Source organism: Bolinopsis microptera, chromosome 3, assembly GCF_026151205.1.
Source record: "Bolinopsis microptera isolate Bmic1 chromosome 3, MBARI_Bmic_1.0, whole genome shotgun sequence".
Lineage (NCBI taxonomy): Eukaryota > Metazoa > Ctenophora > Tentaculata > Lobata > Bolinopsidae > Bolinopsis > Bolinopsis microptera.
This window is the reverse complement of record NC_087074.1, coordinates 798,340-820,440: the sequence shown is the minus strand read 5'-3', so window position 1 is coordinate 820,440 and position 22,101 is coordinate 798,340. Positions and strand designations below refer to the sequence as shown.

General features: G+C 37.4%; 1 protein-coding gene across 4 annotated transcripts in view; it reads left to right on the top strand.

The window, feature by feature from the left end:
- The first annotated feature begins 10,153 nt into the window (after window positions 1-10,153).
- Window positions 10,154-22,101, top strand: part of LOC134813009 (neprilysin-4-like) — a 33,374-nt gene continuing 21,426 nt past the window's right edge. The window contains exons 1-4 of one of the 4 annotated variants that reach the window (XM_063820671.1): window positions 10,154-10,269; window positions 19,485-19,612; window positions 19,930-20,078; window positions 20,667-20,790. In XM_063820671.1, the coding sequence (XP_063676741.1) occupies window positions 10,182-10,269; window positions 19,485-19,612; window positions 19,930-20,078; window positions 20,667-20,790 (489 nt within the window). In that variant the 5' untranslated portion in view covers window positions 10,154-10,181. Of the gene's footprint in view, window positions 10,270-13,138; window positions 13,264-18,096; window positions 18,285-19,459; window positions 19,613-19,929; window positions 20,079-20,666; window positions 20,791-22,101 lie in introns of those variants that run through there. The other 3 variants (XM_063820672.1, XM_063820670.1, XM_063820673.1) reach the window with 3 other exon arrangements.

Below are 22,101 nucleotides of genomic sequence, written 5' to 3'. Positions count from 1 at the left end.
ATATTTTGTATGTGCAGGCTGCAGGGCGGGGACGCTTCCATTGTAATGAGGTTAGCGACGGAAGATGATCAGTACCTAATGAGGTATCATGGATAATGACCTGACCCTCAGTGAGTTTGATTTTGTGAAATAAAGAATTTAAAGTGCATGCCAGAGCGTCGACATCAGAACAGATCACCTACACTAAGGTCTACTCATGAGCCCGGGGATAACCCGATAAATAAATCAGCAAATACAGGGTCTATAATAACTAACACCCGCAGGATAAAGCAGCCGGTAAATTGTTGGGGGTGTCCAGTTTCAAGAGGATCCAGAACTTAAACAATAATGGAATTATGTGATAGACCGGCCGTCCAAATCTGCAAAGCTACAAATCTTTAAAGCTTCGAATTCCGATCTGTGCACGCGACCATGCAGTAACGTAATGCTCCATAACTCGGCCTAACTTAATTTAGGTTCCAGATAAGGTTGACAATTGACAGATAAAGTTTTAGACTCTCCGACATACCAGCTACTTATATTTGTAATCTAAAACCGTTCTAGATACTTAAATCGTCAAAATCGCAAAAAACTTTAATATAAGACTGGTCTTAAAATAGATCCTGCAAATCTTAAGCGTAATGTCGTCGAGCACAGCTATCAAGGGCGTCATGAGTCGTGAGACTTACGAATTATAATTACAATTTTCAAGAAGAATTAGAAGAGCGATATCAAACGGAAATCACGATGAAAGATTTAGGATCTAGATAAGAATGTAATTAGAATTGAGATTAACAGATTACCTTTGATGCAGACAAAAGAATTGATAATAAGGAGCCAATATCTAAAAGTTTACAGGACACTGTCTCACTGCAGCTCCGCTTAATTTCCAATTTGTTTATTTATTAGTATTGTCTGGAGCCTTGAAATTCAATACAATTTTCGCATTTTTTGGACAAGATTCGGTCGGCTCCGGCAGATTTAAAGCCAAATTACAGAAACTACAAGATAGATTAGTAAGCATTGTCAAAAGGCGACATAACAAATATACAGACACCGCTTTATCATTCCTCGGGGTTACAGATACGTTTAATTTGTAAATAGGACTTGCGATATTTGATCAGTCATGGAGGAAGAAGCCCATGAAGGTATATCTCTGTGGAATGTCATTCATTATCTTAGAGATATCTTAGAGATATTCAGTGTTCACGCTATAAGTATAACGGCCTAAGCTAAGGGTCTTCATGTAAATATAACATTTCAATTTGTACTCATCAGCGATATATCAGAAATCAAGGCACCTGCTTGAACATACCATGTTGATGTTGAGTAGAGGGCGACGCCCTAAATCCTTAACACCAGGGATTGCCGCTTGATTGCATGCTAGAGAATACCCTCTGATGAAATGTTGTTTCTGCTCATCTTTGATGAGAGCGATCGAATGCATGCTCACAAGCTGTCACATAAAACAGCATGCAATTGCGATTTGTTATGTTCAAAAGGGAAACTAAAGACTTTTACATCCCACTTTCTTTCCATAAAATGGAAAAAATGGAGGAGCGGTGCCAAAGAAGCAGCGCTAATGGCGCTAAGGACGAGCGCCTTATCTCTCTCTCTCTCTCTCTCTCTCACTCTCTCTCTCTCTTTCTCTCTCTCTCTCTCTCTCTCTCTCTCTCTCTCTCTCTCTCTCTCTCTCTCTCTCTCTCCCTCTCTCTCTCTCGCTCTCTCTCTCTCTCTCTCACTGCTGCATCTAATAATAGCGAGGGAAACCTTTCACAAAGATTAACCTCGATGATTACGGCTCAATTTTTTTCGCGTTTTATTCCTTTTCCAGGAGAATAATCATAACTGGACAATATATATCGTCACGAAAATAATTTTTATAAAAACAATTGTAGCTGGCCTGAAAACTTGCAACGTCACGCTTTTGCCAAGTATTCTCTCGAAAGGTATCTTGCATTTTAGTTATAAAGTCCACTCTGCACTTCACTACAAGCCATATAATTCACAACTCGTACCGCTATATAATAATTAAATAATGTACTTTACTCGATATAAATCCTTAATCTGTCCCTAGAACAAATCATGCAGACGACAGCTATTTTTCAAATAAGGACTAAGAGGTTCCAAAATGTACAGAGATTTGTCTGTATATGACGACAAATCAGTTTATTCAGATCAGCATTGTGATTGTGAGTAAATATGAATCTTGGAGGATCGAAAGCTGTTGAACTACTATCACAATTGCACATATTAGTTTACATTAATAATACGAATATACATTATACCCCACCATCCAGAAAAATAGAAACATCAGACCACCTGGATGTATCCTGAAAATGCTCCGTCACGAAGACCGACTGTAAATTTGCATCCAGATTTTTCTGCTGATTTTATAAAATTCTACTATTTTCAAAGAAAAGTCGATATCCGCCCACGTAAATAGATGCTGGATAAATCATTAATATTGAGTTGACATGCCACATATATTATACGAAATAAGGGTTATATACTCGCTCAGTGCAAGCCTCAGCCTTTTCTGAGTGCGTTATTCTGCGAGACAATTCTTGAGGCGAGTGCACCTTTCTTCTTCATTTGGCACTATGAGTATAAGCTTTATATATTATAGTAAGTTAAGCTTTGCTCTCCGTTTTGATCAATTTGGGTGGGGGCGCTATCTTAAGGGGGCGCAAAATCGTCGTTTGAATGTGGGACAATTTTGAAATACTTAACTAAGGTACTAGCAAAACTGCCATTTTGCCATTTTTTCATATGATTATGATGGCAACCTGCGAGCCACATCATTTTTCGAATGCGAGTTCCTGTTATTCATCTCTAAACCAAATGTTCTGTTAAGCACGGAATGTCTCTGTTGAGTTTATGAAATAACGTATTTGTACACGAGCATGGTTAAAAAGTGACCGAAATATTTTAAGCTTGGTTGTGCAAACAAATGCCTTAAATTCAAGCAACTAATTTAGCCCATCAGAAATTGCGTTTCACTGCGTTAATTCGAGTCGAATCAAAGTTTTTCGTAGTGCTATACTTATTAACTATAACATCATTAAAGCAACTGTAAGTTAAAGTTCTTTCGGAACTAGAACTAGAACAAACAGAACATTCAAAAGTAGCAACAGAATAACCATTTAAGAAGCTCAGATCATCGTAGTTTTAGAACTTTGACAGTTCGAGGCACACCTAAAACAGGGATAATTAAATAAATCAGGGAACGTTTTACAACTAAATCAGGGAATATTTACTGCCGAGGTTTCAGTTCAGCCTTACAACTCAGAGAACGACTTATACTGTATAAATACTGCTTATATACAGTCATATACACAGTGCTTATATTATACAGTCGTACTATTTATCAGGTAGCATGTGGTGTGTAGTATAAGTTTTCTTAATTTGTTTTCAGTTCTAAGCCTCACGTATCTTGATCTTGTTCGAATTAATTCTCACGACGTCTTGATGGTTGTGTGGCATTTTCATTAGTTTACCCAACCTTTATGTCCTGGCCAAATGCATATTGATATTGATATAGGCTAACCCTAAAGTTAAACATTTCACACGATCGGAAGCACAGTACCTTATCAATACCCTTATACAAACAAGAAATGTCAGAATATTGCGGAAGATGAGTAATATGTACGTGTGGAAATAGGCCTGTGCTTAAACCGCTTCCTATCAAACGAGTGTTAGGAGTCAGGAGTCTAGTTATACATTATACACACGAATAATCAGCCATATAAACATAGAACATTGAGCCATGTATTTTATTTGCTCTACCCCCGTTTACCATATTGTTCTAGTCGAGTTTACCGTGTTGCTTTGGTCGAGTTTACCACGTTTTTCTAGTCTAATATACTATATATAATATATATTATATATACTAATTACTATATATACTATGTTATTATTATTGTTATTCTAGTACAGTATGATTATATCGCATTTTTGTTTCAAGTCAAATTTTTGTCAACATACATACATAATATGTTCAAAAACATATGTTCAACAAAAGTTTTTCATTATCACAATCTAATATTGGACAACGATATTTGATCGAAATTTGTGCGACTGCATAAGCATATAAGGGTCAATATTCGAGCGTGCTAAATCACTCTACATTCGAACTTCGAAATGTTTCTTAAAATGTCGCCGACAGTTGAAATCGACTGCATTCGATGTATTTCTGAACGCTGATTCTGAATCATTGGGTCCACATAGGATTAAAATGCTCCCTAGCCAGGTATGGCGAAAAACTGTTTGACCATATTATAAGGAAATTAGTCTTCTTTTTCGTAAGGGTTAGGGTTTTCAGGTATGGATTAGATTAGGGTTATAGAAGAGGGTTAGGGTTCTGACTGATGTCTTGGTCTCCGGGCCCCATCATTCCATCTGAACACCAAAAAAAGAGGTTATCCCCTATCATATTTCCAAAACAGTAGTTAGTTTGAATAATGACGAGGCTGTTTTACCTGAATAGATGGTGTATTATAGGAAGGGTCAACAGGAATTCAGTAAGCGTCGATTCACGATTGGGGTCTGATATTCGGCCATGGGACCGGTAACCACGAATTTAAACATTATAAGTGGCTAGAATTGAACCGTGAACTGCAAACTGGAGAATCAAAATGTTGTTATTTAATGATAACCTTGTTGTTTAATGAGTACATTACTTAGGTGACTCGTCAGTTTAACAAGCGAGAATTATTATAAATATTTACGCTTCCTTAACGTCTGAGTAAAATATCATATATTTTTAATGAGTACATACTATCAGAATTTGAATATTCAACTTATAGTTAAGCTATCAGGATTGTGACGTCGCAATTAGTTCCCTTTATATTGCATTTTATCAGAAATTTCAGAAATTTGACTTGAGTTTAGAACTAGAAGTTCCAAAAGTACGATCGAAAGTTATTTTTGACTGTATCGCTTTATAGTAGCTGGATTCTTAGCATAAACTAAAAGTCAAGTTTGCTCGACGTTGAACAGGATCACTTGTAGTGAACCTGGAATGTGAGTCATTTGTGCCGTCTTACCAATGAACTTTTTATGGGATGAAGATCAGTAGTCTCAGCTCTGAGTATCGGCTTTCAATGGGCTCAAATGTCTAAAAGGCGAGCAGGAACTTCCACTATAAAGACGTTCATTCCCACATTGATTCGATAAACACCATCACCAATACATGCTCCTTGCTCCTTGCTCCTTGCCCTGACCATTTGTCTACATATTGCGCGTTTTAATGCCTGTTTTTATACCTCGTACAGTTTAATGATAAATTACGTATTTTGAAATGCAATCTAGCAGCTTCATTAAAGAGTGACCTTCGGGATAGTTAAAACAAGTTGTAGTTTGTTGGAACAAACATTTAAACAAACAGATATGTTTCAATAGCAGAGGACTTCATTGAGCAAGCGAGTGTCATCTCCCCGACTTGGCCTGTAGACAAATATAAGGAAAACAATTAATGTGTTTGCGTCATAGCCTTTGATCGAAGATGAAAAGAATGGGCGGCAAGTGAGGAGTTTGGGCGGCAATTAGGAAGTTTGGGCGGCAAGTGAGGAGTTTGGGCGGCAAGTGAGGAGTTTGGGCGGCAAGTGAGGAGTTTGGGCGGCAAGTGAGGAGTTTGGGCGGCAATTAGGAAGTTTGGGCGGCAAGTGAGGAGTTTGGGCGGCAAGTGAGGAGTTTGGGCGGCAAGTGAGGAGTTTGGGCGGCAAGTGAGGAGTTTGGGCGGCAATTAGGAAGTTTGGGCGGCAAGTGAGGAGTTTGGGCGGCAAGTGAGGAGTTTGGGCGGCAAGTGAGGAGTTTGGGCGGCAAGTGAGGAGTTTGGGCGGCAATTAGGAAGTTTGGGCGGCAAGTGAGGAGTTTGGGCGGCAAGTGAGGAGTTTGGGCGGCAAGTGAGGAGTTTGGGCGGCAAGTGAGGAGTTTGGGCGGCAATTAGGAAGTTTGGGCGGCAAGTGAGGAGTTTGGGCGGCAAGTGAGGAATTTGGGCGGCAAGTGAGGAGTTTGGGCGGCAAGTGAGGAAGTTGGGCGGCAAGTGAGGAGTTTGGGCGGCAAGTGAGGAGTTTGGACGCCAAGTGATGAGTTTGGGCGGCAATTAGGAAGTTTGGGCGGCAAGTGAGGAGTTTGGGCGGCAAGTGAGGAATTTGGGCGGCAAGTGAGGAGTTTGGGCGGCAAGTGAGGAGTTTGGGCGGCAATTAGGAAGTTTGGGCGGCAAGTGAGGAGTTTGGACGGCAAGTGAGGAGTTTGGGCGGCAAGTGAGGAGTTTGGGCGGCAATTAGGAAGTTTGGGCGGCAAGTGAGGAGTTTGGGCGGCAAGTGAAGAGTTTGGGCGGCAAGTGAGGAGTTTGGGTGGCAAGTGAGGAGTTTGGGCGGCAAGTGAGGAGTTTTCATGAAACGGATTATTTTCACTCCCGAATTTAATATTATAAATCCGATGCACTGATTTAAAAACTTAAAAATTGTGAATAAACCGCTCCTTAAAACACGAGACAATCTTATCCCCCGATCAAACCCCTCCAATATCAACCATTATAGGCATTGCATGCCCGGGCGTAGACACTATACAGGGATATATATAATAATAAGGGGATAAAAACTCCTACACAATAAGTAACATACTCACATTTACGCTACACTCATTGCTTGCTGATCAATCCCTAATTGGGCGGTGTTTTACTAAACGGTAAACGCTTCACCGCACAGTTTCACATACTTCGTGACAGGTTAAGCAGTGGTCTCTGACACCCGCCCTGTATTTTGCTTATCGTGTGAGTTCGCCGAACTTTGTTTTTTAGTGTAAGCTGATTTGATGAATCCAGGGAAACTTGTGGTAATTTTATTGCTTGGAGTACATCCTGAATCCCGATCCAGGTTGTAGTGAATGTAGAAAGATACCTTCTTGCTGCAATGTCTCCGAAACAACTTTAGGCCAGAATTTAGAAATCTGTGTAGTGTGGGAATGATCGCCATTCTTAATATATCCCGGAAATTTTAAAAGTTCGCTATTTTTGCAATAAATATGGTAAAAAACAAGATGACGAGAAGTTAGACAATTTGATTCATTCCGACATTTTCGCCATTAACACTGGTTGGTCGATGATGCAAGCTGATAATCCTGTCAAAACAAACTAATTTGTCCCACCGCAGTGCGTGCAGCACTGTCCCACCGCAGTGCGTGCAGCGTGCAGCACTGTCCCACCGCAGTGCGTGCAGCGTGCAGCACTGGCTCACCGGCCACCTCCCACTATTACCCAGCACTCGTGGATCTGTTTTTAATAGGCTAACACGTGACAATGATCCATGAATTTAACTGATATTCCGGAACCTGATTGGATAATCAGTGTCAGGGGTCAGAGGAAATTTGGCTCACCACCCAACTATTAATCGAGTCTTTATCGTGTTCACAAGAACATTCCATGAAAAGGATCAGAAGCATCCTGCTAAATGTTTTTAAATGAGCTCCAGGATGAAAACTCACAAATTTGGGTCTTATCCCATTACATTTTCCTGGGCAGTTCACTACAATGAGCTTGAAATTAATTTGATCATCATCTGACATATAGACAGAATGTCCTACCGCTGATTTTTAAACAAGCACCCTAATCCTATGAGGATTTCCTGGTTTTCACAATTTTCTGAGTTTTTGTCGTAATTTGGGTGAACGATATCCCTACAATAGCGGTTTCAATTTTTAGATTGGGACGAATATCGCGTATTTTTACGTGGGCGAATGTTCGAACGAGTGGAATCTTTTTGAATAGTTTTACTGTTTTACTGTAGGTACGGGGTTACTGTAATCGTGTATTGATATCTTGATATGGAAGTTGCCATGAATTTATGTTTGTGTATCAATGAACCAAAACCATCATGCCTATCCCAGATCCCTACACACTACGGAAAAAATGGTGTAAATTTTCGTAGTATTCCATTAACCATTTCTGTAAGCGCAACACGTGAATTAGCAAACACTTTCCAGAAGTCAGGGCGTATTTACTCTGATATTACGTAAATACTTTAAGTGGTAGAAGGCAGCTATTAATACTTTAAATTGATACTTTAAACTTTGAAATATTAAAAATATTAATACAATTAATACTACTAATACTATTAATACTAGCCATACTATTAATACTTTAAATACTATTAGTACCAATACTATTTATAGTTTAAACACTTCCCCGAAACGCTGCTATTCGCTTCATAACTTCACTTTGTTCGTTATATAAACCCAATCTTCATAATCAATTTAAGAAAGCGCTATTGTAGTGTTATCTAGCTATTGTTGTGTTATCTAGCTCTGCACATGCAGTCTCATGATCAATACCGTTCATATTTAAAATCTGTTCATCCCAGGTTATTTGCATACCTGCAAATTTACATAATGTCATATAACATGTATATCAATATCACTCTCGATCTTGGGATATAAATCAACCAATTTACGTATGTATAACTACATAGTAGTAGTAGTATACTACATCTGCAGGCGAACGTTACAGTCAATTCATAGTTTCATTAAAAGCAGGCAATAAATTTAGTAAAAGCAATCAGTCTATTGGCAGCAGGGGGGCTAGGGAGCACCCCACACGCTATTTTATGTACGTGCTGCGTTTAAGCAGTGCAATTCCTACAGAATTAGTGGGTCCTGGTACTGTTAGGTACATTTCACAGGATTATGCGATCATGAAAATTATTGTTTGATATAGTACGTGTTCAGAGGGGCGGCGGATATCCATTAGCGAGTTTTTTAAAGGATATCGGCTTCTAGTAAATAGTTGCACTCAACACGAAAAGGGATATATTGATAGAACACGCCCTTCTGGTACTGGTATCAGATCGAGAAACAAACGAAATTTAAAATGTTTTATTTCAGCGTGTTTTACAACTATTGTTTCATCACAACAGTTTAGGGCTAATTTTTCGTCTTATTTTCAATGACTAATGGTTTGAACGGGTCATTTTCATCAGAACATGGACTTTTTACAGATGTGGCACTTTTCTAAGAAATTCAAACTATAATTTGTGATTTTGAGGCACTTTCCGAGAAGTACTGGTATCAGATCGAGAAATTGTGATGTTGTCACTGTATTACCTAATTGATTGCGGTGTTGTTTAGTTTTCCGTCCTGTTGTTGTTCACTGATCAGTAACTGACATCCAAAAACTATAGGTTGGCTTAGAACTCAGCATACAATTACAAACGTTTGCGCTTATAGCTCGGTCACTGATTTGAATAATTCATATTGATATGACTTGCTTTCAACTTTTTATCATTTCATCATCCATTTAAGGAATAAGCGAATGAAAAATGAATGATGACTGGATATTCACTTGGACTGTTCATTTTTGGCAGTAAACTTTGTTGGCAAGAGCCACAAATTGCTTGATAATTCCATAATTTAAACGCCTTTTTTGAAAACAAAACAACGTCTGTTATTGCTGCCTAAAGCGACGGTATTATATCAGGCTCAAATCAAAACTAAAATTTCTAACTAAATCATTTTATTCACTCTCTCATCATGACTTGCTTTTTATGTTCGAATTCTTATTTCATGGGACAATATGAGGTTAAAATATGAGGTTAAAAGGGCGTGGTCGCCATTAAACCATTCCTCGAATGGCGACTGGTTAGAGCATGGTATTCGCAAAGTTTTAGGAAGTTATAGATTTCGCGGTGGTCTGTTCGTTGCCAAATATTTTCTCGACAAGGAATTTATACCAAAAATGCATTATAACCACTTCCAGAGCGTTATTTTCTATCGTGCACATTTTCAATACAAATGAGTCCACTGTGCCCACACCCTTAGGGCCCGCTTCTTCATTGTCGTCTGCACTCTGCAGGAATGGTTCCCAATTTTCACTTTTCAGATTGAGTGAATGGCCACGGTCTCCTTTGTTGAAAATATGTCGCGATATTCGGAACCCTTTCATTAGCAGACAATCAAAACCACCAAATAGCTGACGGGGCTACATTTGGTTTGGAATCAGCTATTCACAGAACTCTCGCTGATTTCAGTACATTTATCATCAGGGCAGTCTACGGTCGATCGTCTATTTAACCGCAATTATTTATTTTGTTTGTCGTCCTAAAGAATTTCGCCGATCATATCGAACTTAGAAAAGGTTACAAATTTTGCAGGCCTGTCAAGATACAATTTCGATAATCAATTCAAAAAGTGTTCATTACCAGATAATGGAACAGTTAGATACGGAAGATGATATTACGAATCACAAGTACAAAGCCAACAGCAGTTACATGGAGCTTAAGCAACCTCCCAACGGTGAGCCCTTCCCTATTATATTATATTATCATGTTTATTCATTGAAAATAAATTCAAATAAAAGTTATTATCGGTATTTAAATTTTGATTATCTACCTTATATTTTTAATAAGCGGCAAATTTGGAGACAATAAACACCGCAATTAAGCTGAACAATTTGCCAAATGTGCAGCCTTTAGGTGCTTTCAGTTGGATTATTCGACAGGGTAGTATAGAAGTTAGAACGTTGCATAACACGATTTTTGAGTTTAACACAACAAAATATAACTTGCAAGGTCTTGCACCAAATTTCCTGACAATTAAAAATGTATAATTCTAGAATGGCCCCCATAGAACTTTTTACAATAAGATGTGCAGGATGACTGGGGTAGTTGCTGTTGATGAGCATAATTGAGGCAGATAACAGATTGTTCAATATTGTATCTGTCTTGATCTGTCCAGGGATTACGATCCAGCCTGACGAGCTATTTATTTACCAAGATTCACCTTCTTCTGTTTCAATTATCAATAGAATGTCTTTGGAGGAAAAATATTCTACATGAGTTTTACTCATTTTTAAAAGTAACACTTTCTTTCTGATGTTTTGAATGTTACGTCATGAAAAACGTTTGACCCTAACCATAGTTATGGGCATGTCGCTATTGTCTCATTGTACCAAGTACACAAATCTGATATAACGAATAACGGATAAAGTGCGGTATTAGGTCAATAGTGTGATAAAGTTCGGTATTAGGTCAATAGTGCGATACCGCACCCACCGCACTTATATTGCCTCTGGTAACGAGGGTTGAACGCCTACGTGCACGTGCGTCGTGCACTTGCGTCGTGTACGTGCGAAGATTATTGTGCGGCATTTTAATAGTTTTGTGATAACTTAAGTTGTGTTTAATCTGTTTTACATAATCATCGGCTTATCTCTGGTTAGGATGACTTGACTACTACTACAAATGCTATAATCTTCCTGTGAGGTTGATTAGTAACTATTATAATATGTCCAGTGCCTGTTAAGATACAAAATCAGTATAATTAAAGTTTATCTGTTCTGGTTGAATTGAGGAGTGGTCTCCGATTCCACAGTTAACAGTAGTGTATATATACACTGTAGATTTAACACTTACACTGGAGATTGGGCTAGTAAATGTAAATCTGTAAAACAGCCAAAAACTTCAGAAGTTGATCGCTAGCGAGGGTACTGGTAGAAGTTATATTGCTAAATTGCTATATATTGACACCAAAAGATATTTATTGGACAACGCCACACTATCTTGAATAGTTCATACCAGTGTACCTACTGTGACACGATTAACCTTTTACCTATTATAAAGAAATTGTTGGAATATGGGTTCTCCTTAAATGCACTGTAATGTAACTTGCACAATCAGCCAGCCCACTTAGCTTATCGTAAGTGCTGTATTCTTAGCTTCTTGGTTATCTCGCTCTCCTTCAGAGCAGGCATTTTTACAGCGAATTGCAACCTAAGCTTTTCTTGGCAGAGTAAATTTCGTTAATCGCATTAGTTTAACGAGGATATGTATTATGTATCAGTTATTGCATTTATTATCTTTCATTGTGTTCTTAATGAATGTTTTAATAAACGTTTTAATAAACATAGACTCAGATGACACAAACAATTGACAATGTTCTAATGGTCAAGTGTTCATGTCATGTTCTAATGGAGGTGAATAGATAAATCACGTCTTAAAATTTCTACGTCATACTCATTTTCTGAAATTAGTATTATTATGAGTATGACATGATTTATCAATTTAACTTCATTAGAACATTATTAATTGTCATCACTAAGTCTATACAGAAAAAATCATAAATTTTTTTGAAATAATCATCAAATTAATAACACTACACACTCGATAACACTACACGACTAAATCAGTTCTAATAAATGTTTATTCGAGTTTTTGTCTTTTTTAGTTTTGTCATTCTACAACTAGAGTGCAGCTTAACATGTGTGAGTATAAGTGGTACAAAGTAGCATTTTTTAAATGATACATTTGTTTATTAAGGAGCAACGTTTGAAACATGAGTAGTTACACGGTATTATGAATCAGGATAACATCTGGCGATTCTCACTCACTGGCAGTGGGAATATAGTTTGTTCAACAAGACGCTATATATATATAGGACGCTTTCTTTATTCATTTATCTTCCATTCTTTCTTTATTCTGTCATTGTTCTTGATGTCCATTATTGTGAAATTATGATACGAAATGTGATTCGGCTTGATTCTCGAATTTCGAGAATCGTAGATCGCCCATCGTGACTGTTGTGACCTCTTTAACAAATTGGTTAGTTTGGATTAGATCGAAATTCGTTGAATGATAAGTAAGCCCTTTGTGAACTTCAAAACATTATACGAAACATTTTGATTATAATTATCTACTAACATGTAATATAAACATTAAAGTTTATATTACATGTTTTTTCTACAAATCCCAAATCTGAAGAAAGAATCTAAACGTTTCGACCTGTCACAACCCGGGATGAACGTAGAAAATATCAAAACTGTCAAGGTACTCTTAAACTATTCCGTATTTTTTCTCCTGCAACAATTTTGACTTTAAGGTTCCCACAGAGCAACTAAAAGTTTGACAAATCGCATATTTTGGGCCAAATCTTGCATTCCGGGTTCGGCTGCTGCCCCAATCCAATCCTCCCAGTCAAACCATGAGCAACACTACAAGAGAATCGCAATGTGTTACAGCTACATAACTTTGGCAAGAATGCAACGTAGCGGATAGTTTAAACTGTTGCAATCTTGCTTGCTCGACAGCGTGACCGCGGTCATAGGGTACTCAGACACATTGCTCATTCAACAATATCTACTTGATAATCAAATCTCAACTTTTGTGTTTCGTTTTGCAAGAAAGCTGAGCCGCCTCTAATTGACGGCCACTATTATGAACTTACCTGGTTATGGTACCTCTAGTACCATAACCAGTGTGGCGTTAAAACGGAAGCCGTTCTCAAGCTTAAAAGGTAAATTCTTAAAATAGTTTCTGTCCCTGATGATAAATAAGATACATCTAAACCAATACTGTATGCATGACAATGGTACCAAATACTAACAGTTTCACTTTTTCCTCAGCACGTACAGATTGGAAAATTAATAATCTTAAATAATAAGCATTATTTAATTGACTCAAAACAGCATAATGATACAAAACATTTTACTTTTCCATGCAATAAATGTTTAACATTCGTTCAGGTAAGAATATTCCATAGTAACTATATCATTATTTACAACTCCAGTGATTAATTGGCACTAATTGCAATTATCTATTTCATTATTGTCTTTGAACGGGGATAAATCATTAAGTCGCTAAGTTTTTTAACCTTGTCTTTATGAACTCAATAGCTCTAGTTAGGTGTACGTCAAACCACTGCAAATAGAGGGGCGACAGAATCCGCTTATTTCCATATTATTAACCTATCATGTATATTGATTGCGGGCATTTATATTGAATGATCATTATACCATAACCAGATGTTAGGTATGAATAGAATTCCTGAGATAAGAATCTTCAAGACCCAATAACGATATTTATAATATTAATAATTAACATGCTATGGTGGTCAGGGATGGGTGTCGTAACCGAAGCAACATCAGAATGGCAACTTCAGAATGGCAACTTCAGAATGGCAACTGTATTGTTAAGATCTACTTCTTAAAGTTCCATTAACAGCAATCTCATAGCCATTTTTTACCATTCATAGGACAGGTTGACATATTACTTCATATATTACATAGATGCACATATAATGTTTTTCCTTTGATCTTGGTCTCTAAGATGGTGTTTTTTTAAATATACATAAGAACGCAATTTTTGCCGTCGGAAATCTCTTTATTGAGGACACGGCCATTATAGCTGGGGCAATGACATTACACAAGCCGGGGGAGGGGGGGGGGGGGAGGGGGGGGGCATAAAACATGTGCCCATTAACAACAGATCAATCTTCGGTCGTCCCTAATATCACGTCTGGGAATAAAGTACAGCTTGCAGTATAAAGTAACACACAAATCCCAGAGATGCATTCCAGCTTTCCAACTACTACTACTACTACTTTCAAACTTTCTACCCAAATTAGTGTTCACACCTTGTTGGCTCAATGTTTTTATGAATAATACCAAAATTTCCACTTTGGTCCCGGCAACAAGGGTTCACTTAATCTGCTAAAAAAATATTGTTTTAAGCCATAAATATGTATATTGTGTAGCACTATACTACACAATATACATATTCCTATCCAGATATTACACATTTTAAATTATTAAGGAGATCGCAAACATTCAATTTTAGGAATTCCAAGAATTTCAGTTCGGTGAACGAAAATTGTATATCTGTTCAGACTCAGTGAAAAATGTTCTGGTTCGTTCCCTTATTCCATATCTATTGTTCCAGAAACAATGCTGCTCTGATTTAAACTCGATAGATAGTAAGTACTCTCCCTAATTCAGATAACAGAAGTATCATCTTCTCCTGTTAACTGCAGAGGTATTGAGTTACACATATATACCTAGTATTCGTTCTAATATATTCATATTACAGATAAAATCTGTTAATATAAGGCGTGAGCCAGAAAGTCTAACCAAACAACCAAATTCTAAATCGAATCAAAACTGTAATTAAATCCATTTAAAAGAACCCCAAGTTGGTAAAGACCCAAATTTGTTTAATATGGCCCAGTTGGATTCATCTACACTATAACTTCAGGCCGTGGAACCTTATGTTTGCTATTAGATACACAATACACAATACACAGGACAGTATAAGTATGTGTTGAGTTTGTAATATGACTCTATCACAAAAGTAGACAACATGCGTCAAATGGTTAGCATTTTTCTGGAAAACATGTTTCTGGCAAACATGTTTCTTGCACTGTGTTTCTTGCACTGTGTTTCTTGCACTGTGTTTCTTGCACTGTGTTTCTTGTACTGTGTTTCTTGCACTGTGTTTCTTGCACTGTGTTTCTTGCACTGTGTTTCTTGCACTGTGTTTCTTGCACTGTGTTTCTTGCACTGTGTTTCTTGCACTGTGTTTCTTGCACTGTGTTTCTTGCACTGTGTTTCTTGCACTGTGTTTCTTGCACTGTGTTTCTTGCACTGTGTTTCTTGCACTGTGTTTCTTGCACTGTGTTTCTTGCACTGTGTTTCTTGCACTGTGTTTCTTGCACTGTGTTTCTTGCACTGTGTTTCTTGCACTGTGTTTCTTGCACTGTGTTTCTTGCACTGTGTTTCTTGCACTGTGTTTCTTGCACTGTGTTTCTTGCACTGTGTTTCTTGCACTGTGTTTCTTGCACTGTGTTTCTTGCACTGTGTTTCTTGCACTGTGTTTCTTGCACTGTGTTTCTTGCACTGTGTTTCAGCCATGGTCAGAAATGCTCCGTCAAAGTTGTCATCTCACGTTTAGGAAGACTATTTAATTCTAAGCCTAAAAATGCCGAGCGAAATGCTAAATTCATGGAAAATTTATTAGGCTCCACATAATTGTCTTGTTGAGTTGAATTGAGTCCTAATATGAATCGGAAATGTTCAAAGACGTCTTTTAAATTAAAGCCTTTTTGTTTTGCAGACTGAAAAAATTCTAGAAAATGACAAATTCTAGAAACATTTCATTGGACCGGGACCAAAGTTTGTTAAATTGTTTCATTTGAGAGCAACAACAGTCTGACACCAAAAGGACAACTTTAGATTGCATTAGGATCGTCTTCATGAGTGATTCTGATTAGACCAGGACTCTAAGTCCGTGCCCCATTGATCTCAAATTGGTTTCATTCGATCATAGCTGGTTTTCTGATGCAATTTCGAATCTTCTTTATTTTGCTGGACCTCATATATAATTTCTTAAGTTCCATGTCTCTATGCCAACTCCACAAAAAGCGCACCAAATAGCCTTGGTTAATTCAAGTTCCCGAGCACGTGCTTCTGCTCCTAACACACGTTGTGGCTTATAACCTGATTAAGGAGTCAGTCGTATAGTGAGAGATTGAGTGGGAGTGTGATTATGCAGCGATTTACGACGTCACGTGGTGTTTTATCAGGTTATAATCCCTCGTCATTTTGAGGTTTCAGTTATCAGGTGTTCGACGTAATCAATGAATTTCTAAATAAGAAATCATGTTGAGCAGCTGCAGTCATTCGTTCAGTTAGAGATTGACTTTGTTCGGTACTAAAAATACTCACAGATCTGTGAAATAGTTGACTTCAGAGGTTGTGATCACGTAAGCAACACGTTTGGCTTTAAATAACTGTCCTCTAGTCGTGCAATTCGGAAAGGTATCGGTTTGCTGCTATTTTCGCATATTTGATGCTCAATTAGAAAGGCTATGGAAATTTTTCACTGTTTAGGTTTCACATTTTCGTTTTTACACATGTTTCCACTTTCCGTTATGAGAAAGTTCTGGGTATTTTTAGTCCAGCCGGTATCAGTATCAAGTTTTTTACTGTCCTTCCTATACTGTCCTTCCTACCTTCCTATACTTTCAACATCATATCACACTTCACCCGCACACCTTCTCACACATTAATGACCATATCAGACCTGTATCTAATGTATCTGGAATTTGACGTATTGAAATACCAATTTTGACTACCTTACTCGGGATTATTACGACGGGTTTATTAACGACCGGTTAAAATATGGTTCGGGAAAAATATGGCGAAATTGCTCAAAACCCACCACATTTTCCCGGTCGCCATTTTACCGTTGTCCAACCTTTCAATTTTAGATTCAAAAATTTTGTCTCAGATGTAAATTTCCTTATTAGAGATAAGCAAGTTTAGAAATTTTCGCATTGCTAAAACTTGTGAAACAAGTCGAATTATCAATAATTGTTGAAAGTAGACAGAAATAATGACTTTTCGCATATTTGATGCTTAATTATAGAAAGGCCAGGTGAAGCAGACCAAAATGGCTATTTTTCACTGCTAACATTTCACATTTACGTTTTTAGACATGTTAATTCCACTTTCCGTTATGAGAAAGTTCTGGGTTTTTTAGTCCAGCCGGTATCAGTATCAAGTTTTTTACTGTTTGAATTTTGATTCACAAATTTCTAAATTTACCGATTTTTTGTCCATTCGGGACAAATTGTTTAGAAGAAGACAATTTTCAGTGCAGGACCTATTGAGGACGTTTTATATAGGCTTCATTCACCCTTGTCTGACTCAGTTGCTACAACTTTTCGTCACAATATGTCAATACGTATGAAATTTGTGCACTAAGTTTCAAGTCGCTTATATCACTTCTTGTTTCATCACAAATTGCTGTTCGCATGAGTGATTTTCTATCGCGCGAACTGAAAATCCGTCAATTTATTGTGCTCGTCGTTTTACCAGGCAGTTTCCTCGGTAGATAGAGATAGTTCAGAATACATTCTACCGACATGAGCTCAAGTGCCAGGCGTCTCAAGATAAACGCGATAAAATTCACCAGTATTCTATTTTAAAAAGCACATATTTTTATTATATAACTATTTATACATGTCACTGAGAAACAACGCCCGTAACCACATATAATTGTTAAATATAGTAGAGAATGGGCCTCCTCAATAATTCAATAACAATTATAATTAACATGGTCCTGCCATAAGACCATAGCTTTCCTATTTTAATTATGTCCACTTAAGTTGTAAAAGGTAAAAGAGTGCAGTATATTTCATACTATATATATTATTATATTCAGTTGCAGGATGAAGCTCATAACGGTTGAATATGTGATTAAAATGTCGAATATTGTATATACTTGCCGCGTCAAACTGTTAAAGTGATATTCTTATACAGCTGTTATATAGCTATTCGTACGTGCACTTGATCATCTTATATGTGTTTTGTTTCCGTCTTATACTAGTTATACTATTTGAAATATAAAACGACGAGATTATGAAAGATTTTAGATTAATTGGCCACGGTTTCCAAAAGTTGATGACGGTGATTAAAAATAAAATCAACGACGCTGTGCAGTTAAGGGAAACAGGCACCAGCTCCAAATCTGATCTTTGTAAGTCGATGTACTTTCCAAATTTGTCCGTTTACCTCTATTATTATAATCTTATCTTTAATATTTTAAATTGATTGTCTATTTTCGAGAAAATTACTAATTAAGATTATCAATCCCTCGCCGCCCTCATGTAACATGGGCAATTTACCAAAATATTTGCGGTATGGCCTGATGCCTTCGTATAAAGCATTCTCCATTCTTTTAATATAATATTAACAATGATCCTGCCTGCATGACAATATGATATGCACGCACACTATTGTAGTATTGTGCCTACCAGGTTCTGGAAATTTTTTCATACTTGGCTTAGCGGCGATTTCGAATTAAGCAATTCCAACTTTAAAGACCCGCAGCCTTTAACTTTAAATAAAGTACGAGGCGAAGTAGTAGTACGAGGGACAAAGTAAACGGGCGGACAAAGTAAACGGGCGGACAAAGTAAACGGGCAGACAAAGTAAACGGGCAGACAAAGTATACGGGCGGACAAAGTAAACGGGCAGACAAAGTAAACGGGCGGACAAAGTAAACGGGCGGACAAAAACTGAGCAACAACCAATCAGCATCAACTCAATAACTGGGTGATTTCGAAAATATTCAAACAGATAATAATGGATTCAAAAAAAATTAAATCCTTTTAATCCAGACTATCAGGCTCGAGTTTCCTGTTTCACGAACAATCCCATCCGATCAACTATGAATTAGTACAATAATAAAATAATAGTGCACACTGTTAACTGTGTACACTGTCAACTGTGCACACTGTCAACTGTGCACACTGTCAACTGTGCACACTGTCAACTGTGCACACTGTCAACTGTGCACACTGTCAACTGTGCACACTGTCAACAGTGTGCACACTGTCAACTGTGCAGACTTAAATCATTACTTTTATTGGTACTTTCTTATTTGTTTCGACTATAGTTTTTTGTTTACTTCCAACAAATTGGTTGAATCTTGGAACAGCATGAAATATTCCCCATCAATTTCGTAATCTAAGACAAATGTCTTATCTTTATAGGGAGTTGATCAATATTTTGGCGGTTGATTAAGTTATGTTTAAAAAAGAATATAAAAGTTTGAAAACTATTCGAGTAACAAGGTTGAGTGGTGCCCATGTGAATACGCTGAGCAGAATAAGAAGTTTAGGTGTGTCTCATGGGTCAGATCCAAACCAGACCAATAAACACACGCTGTCCTCAGACAAGATGGAGGAAAAGGCAGACGCAGGAACGCGAAAGAAAATGTTCGGGTTAACAATAGGACTGATAGTAACAGGGCTGGTTGCAGTGGTGCTGCTGGGGGTGCTAATTTGGGCTGTTAACAGCAAGGTAAGTGAGAGCATGAGAAACATACTGACTGTGCAAATGTAAATAGTTTATACTATTTGCGGGAACATTCTAACATTGCTAAGGCTCAATGAGAACCGCTTTGCAAAATTCCTTTACAAATATCCTTGTGGGTTGTCGACATGTTAAAATGCACAATTTCCAGGATAAATGCCGATGCTCCCCCGAATAAATTGTATTGCAGTGTCCTAAGTAACTTTAGTAACTTTAAAGTAACCTAAGTAACTTTAAAGTAACTTTACTAAGTTACTAAGTAACTTTAAAGTAACCTAAGTAACTTCAAACACGCTGTCTCCCAGAAAGGACTGGTTTCACCCCCGGACCAAGGATTTGTCAGAGCTTCAGCAGCTATGGGCAGCAATATGGACGCTACCGCTGACCCCTGTTCTGACTTCGCTACATACGCTTGTGGCGGCTGGATGAAAAAGCACGTTATCCCGGATGACATGTAAGTTTAGTAATTCTAACGTCTTAATCATTGATCCATCTCCTAATTTATGATTATGGTGATAATACCATTTCTAACTGAAATACCATTTCGAAATCAAATCTGCATAAAACAGTTAGTAACTATTAGTAACTGATTAGTAAATGTTAGTAACTGATTAATAACTGACTAGTAACTGATTAGTAACTGATCAGTAACTGATTAGTAAATGTTAGTAACTATTAGTAACTGATTAGTAACTGTTTAGTAACTGATTAGTAACTGATTAGTAACTGATTAGTAACTGTTTAGTAACTGATTAGTAACTGATTAGTAACTGATCAGTAACTGATTTTTAACTGTTAGTAACTGATTAGTAACTGTTTAGTAACTGACTAGTAACTGATTAGTAACTGATTAGTAACTGATTAGTAAATGTTAGTAACTGATTAGCGACTGATTAGTAACTGATTTTTAACTGTTAGTAACTGATTAGTAACTGTTTAGTAACTGATTAGTAACTGTTTAGTAACTGGTCAGTAACTGATTAGTAACTGATTAGTAACTGATTAGTAACTGTTAGTAACTGATGATGAAACTTTCTTTAAGGGACCAGTGGTCAAACTTTGTCATCTTACGGGACGAAACTGCAGTTACTCTACTAAATCTTGTTACTGCTTTATTAGACGAAACAATTGATGACGCTAATCCTAGACCAGACTATGAGAAGAAGGTCTGCATCTTCAATATAGTTTAGATTTTAAATGTTTTTGTTTTTCAGTCACTGCATAGCAGTAATATACTGCCATGCAAGGCCAGTACAGTTCCGACATCATTTCTAACTTTGTTAAATGAAAACATAATATAATAGAGCCGTGAGCCGGCTAGCCGACGGCAATCGGCTGGCTAAGAGAAAAAATCGGCTGGCTAGCCGGCTAAGCCGGCTAAAACTGGGAATGGGATTACCAGATCCTAATATCAGATATTGTACCAAACATTTTTATTTTGCTAATATTACTATTTAATGTATTAAAATTGATTGGCTTATTATATACTTTATGTTTCTTTATACTTTATGTCGATTTTAAGGGCAAAACTTGAAATGGAAGGTAACAAGTGATACAATTTCATAACTTCAATAATAATAAGTTAGTCAATAATAAGGGGTCGTTCACATATTACGTAATCAGCCGAGGGGGGAGGGGGGTTTCCAAATGCTTACGGTTGATTACGGGGGGGGGGGGGGGGGTTTGGTCGTTGATTGCGTAATCAACATTTTCTTTTTTACCCTCTAGAATAATAACAATTTGATATTTTAATTCAAATTCCACTCAATTTCACTCTGATAGTGATAAAATTTAGAAATTGATCGAATATCCGGCTATAATAGTAAGTAGTTTAGAAGTTGCTTGGCCGGATATCATAACAATGATTTCGGCTCATCATGATAGCATGATCAGGGTAGCATGAAACGTAGAGAAAAGTGTTTTCTAGGAAAAAAGTCAAGGGGGGGAGGGGGGGGTCAGGCCATGATTACGTAATATTGCTGTCAGGAGGGGGGGGGGGGGGTTGGGGCTTGATTACGGTTGATTACGGAAGGGGGGAGGGGGGTAAAAATTGCTAAAATATTGATTACGTAATATGTGAACGACCCCTAAGTTAGGAAATTCTCACTGGTCAGAGTCAATCTCTAATTTACTTATAAAACTTAACAAAAGATCTCTGTTACGATTAATGAGCAAAATGGCTTTTAAATTGTCTGATGAGATCTTTGATCTCCTCTTGTTTACAGTCAGCCCTGCTGCTGACCATGTTCTTTCCACATCAGCAGCGGATGCAGGAACCGAAAATATAGCGCATGCTAATTTTGAAAGAAGGGGCAATGTATCACTACGACATTTCCAAATTCTAAGAGTGTCCATCTTGGACAGAAATTTTTAGGGCACTGCAAGGCCTCATATACTTTAATTTCGTCTTTAAGACGATCCGTCTGACGGTTCTGAAATTTATGAAATTTATCTCTAAAGTCGATCATGGTATAATT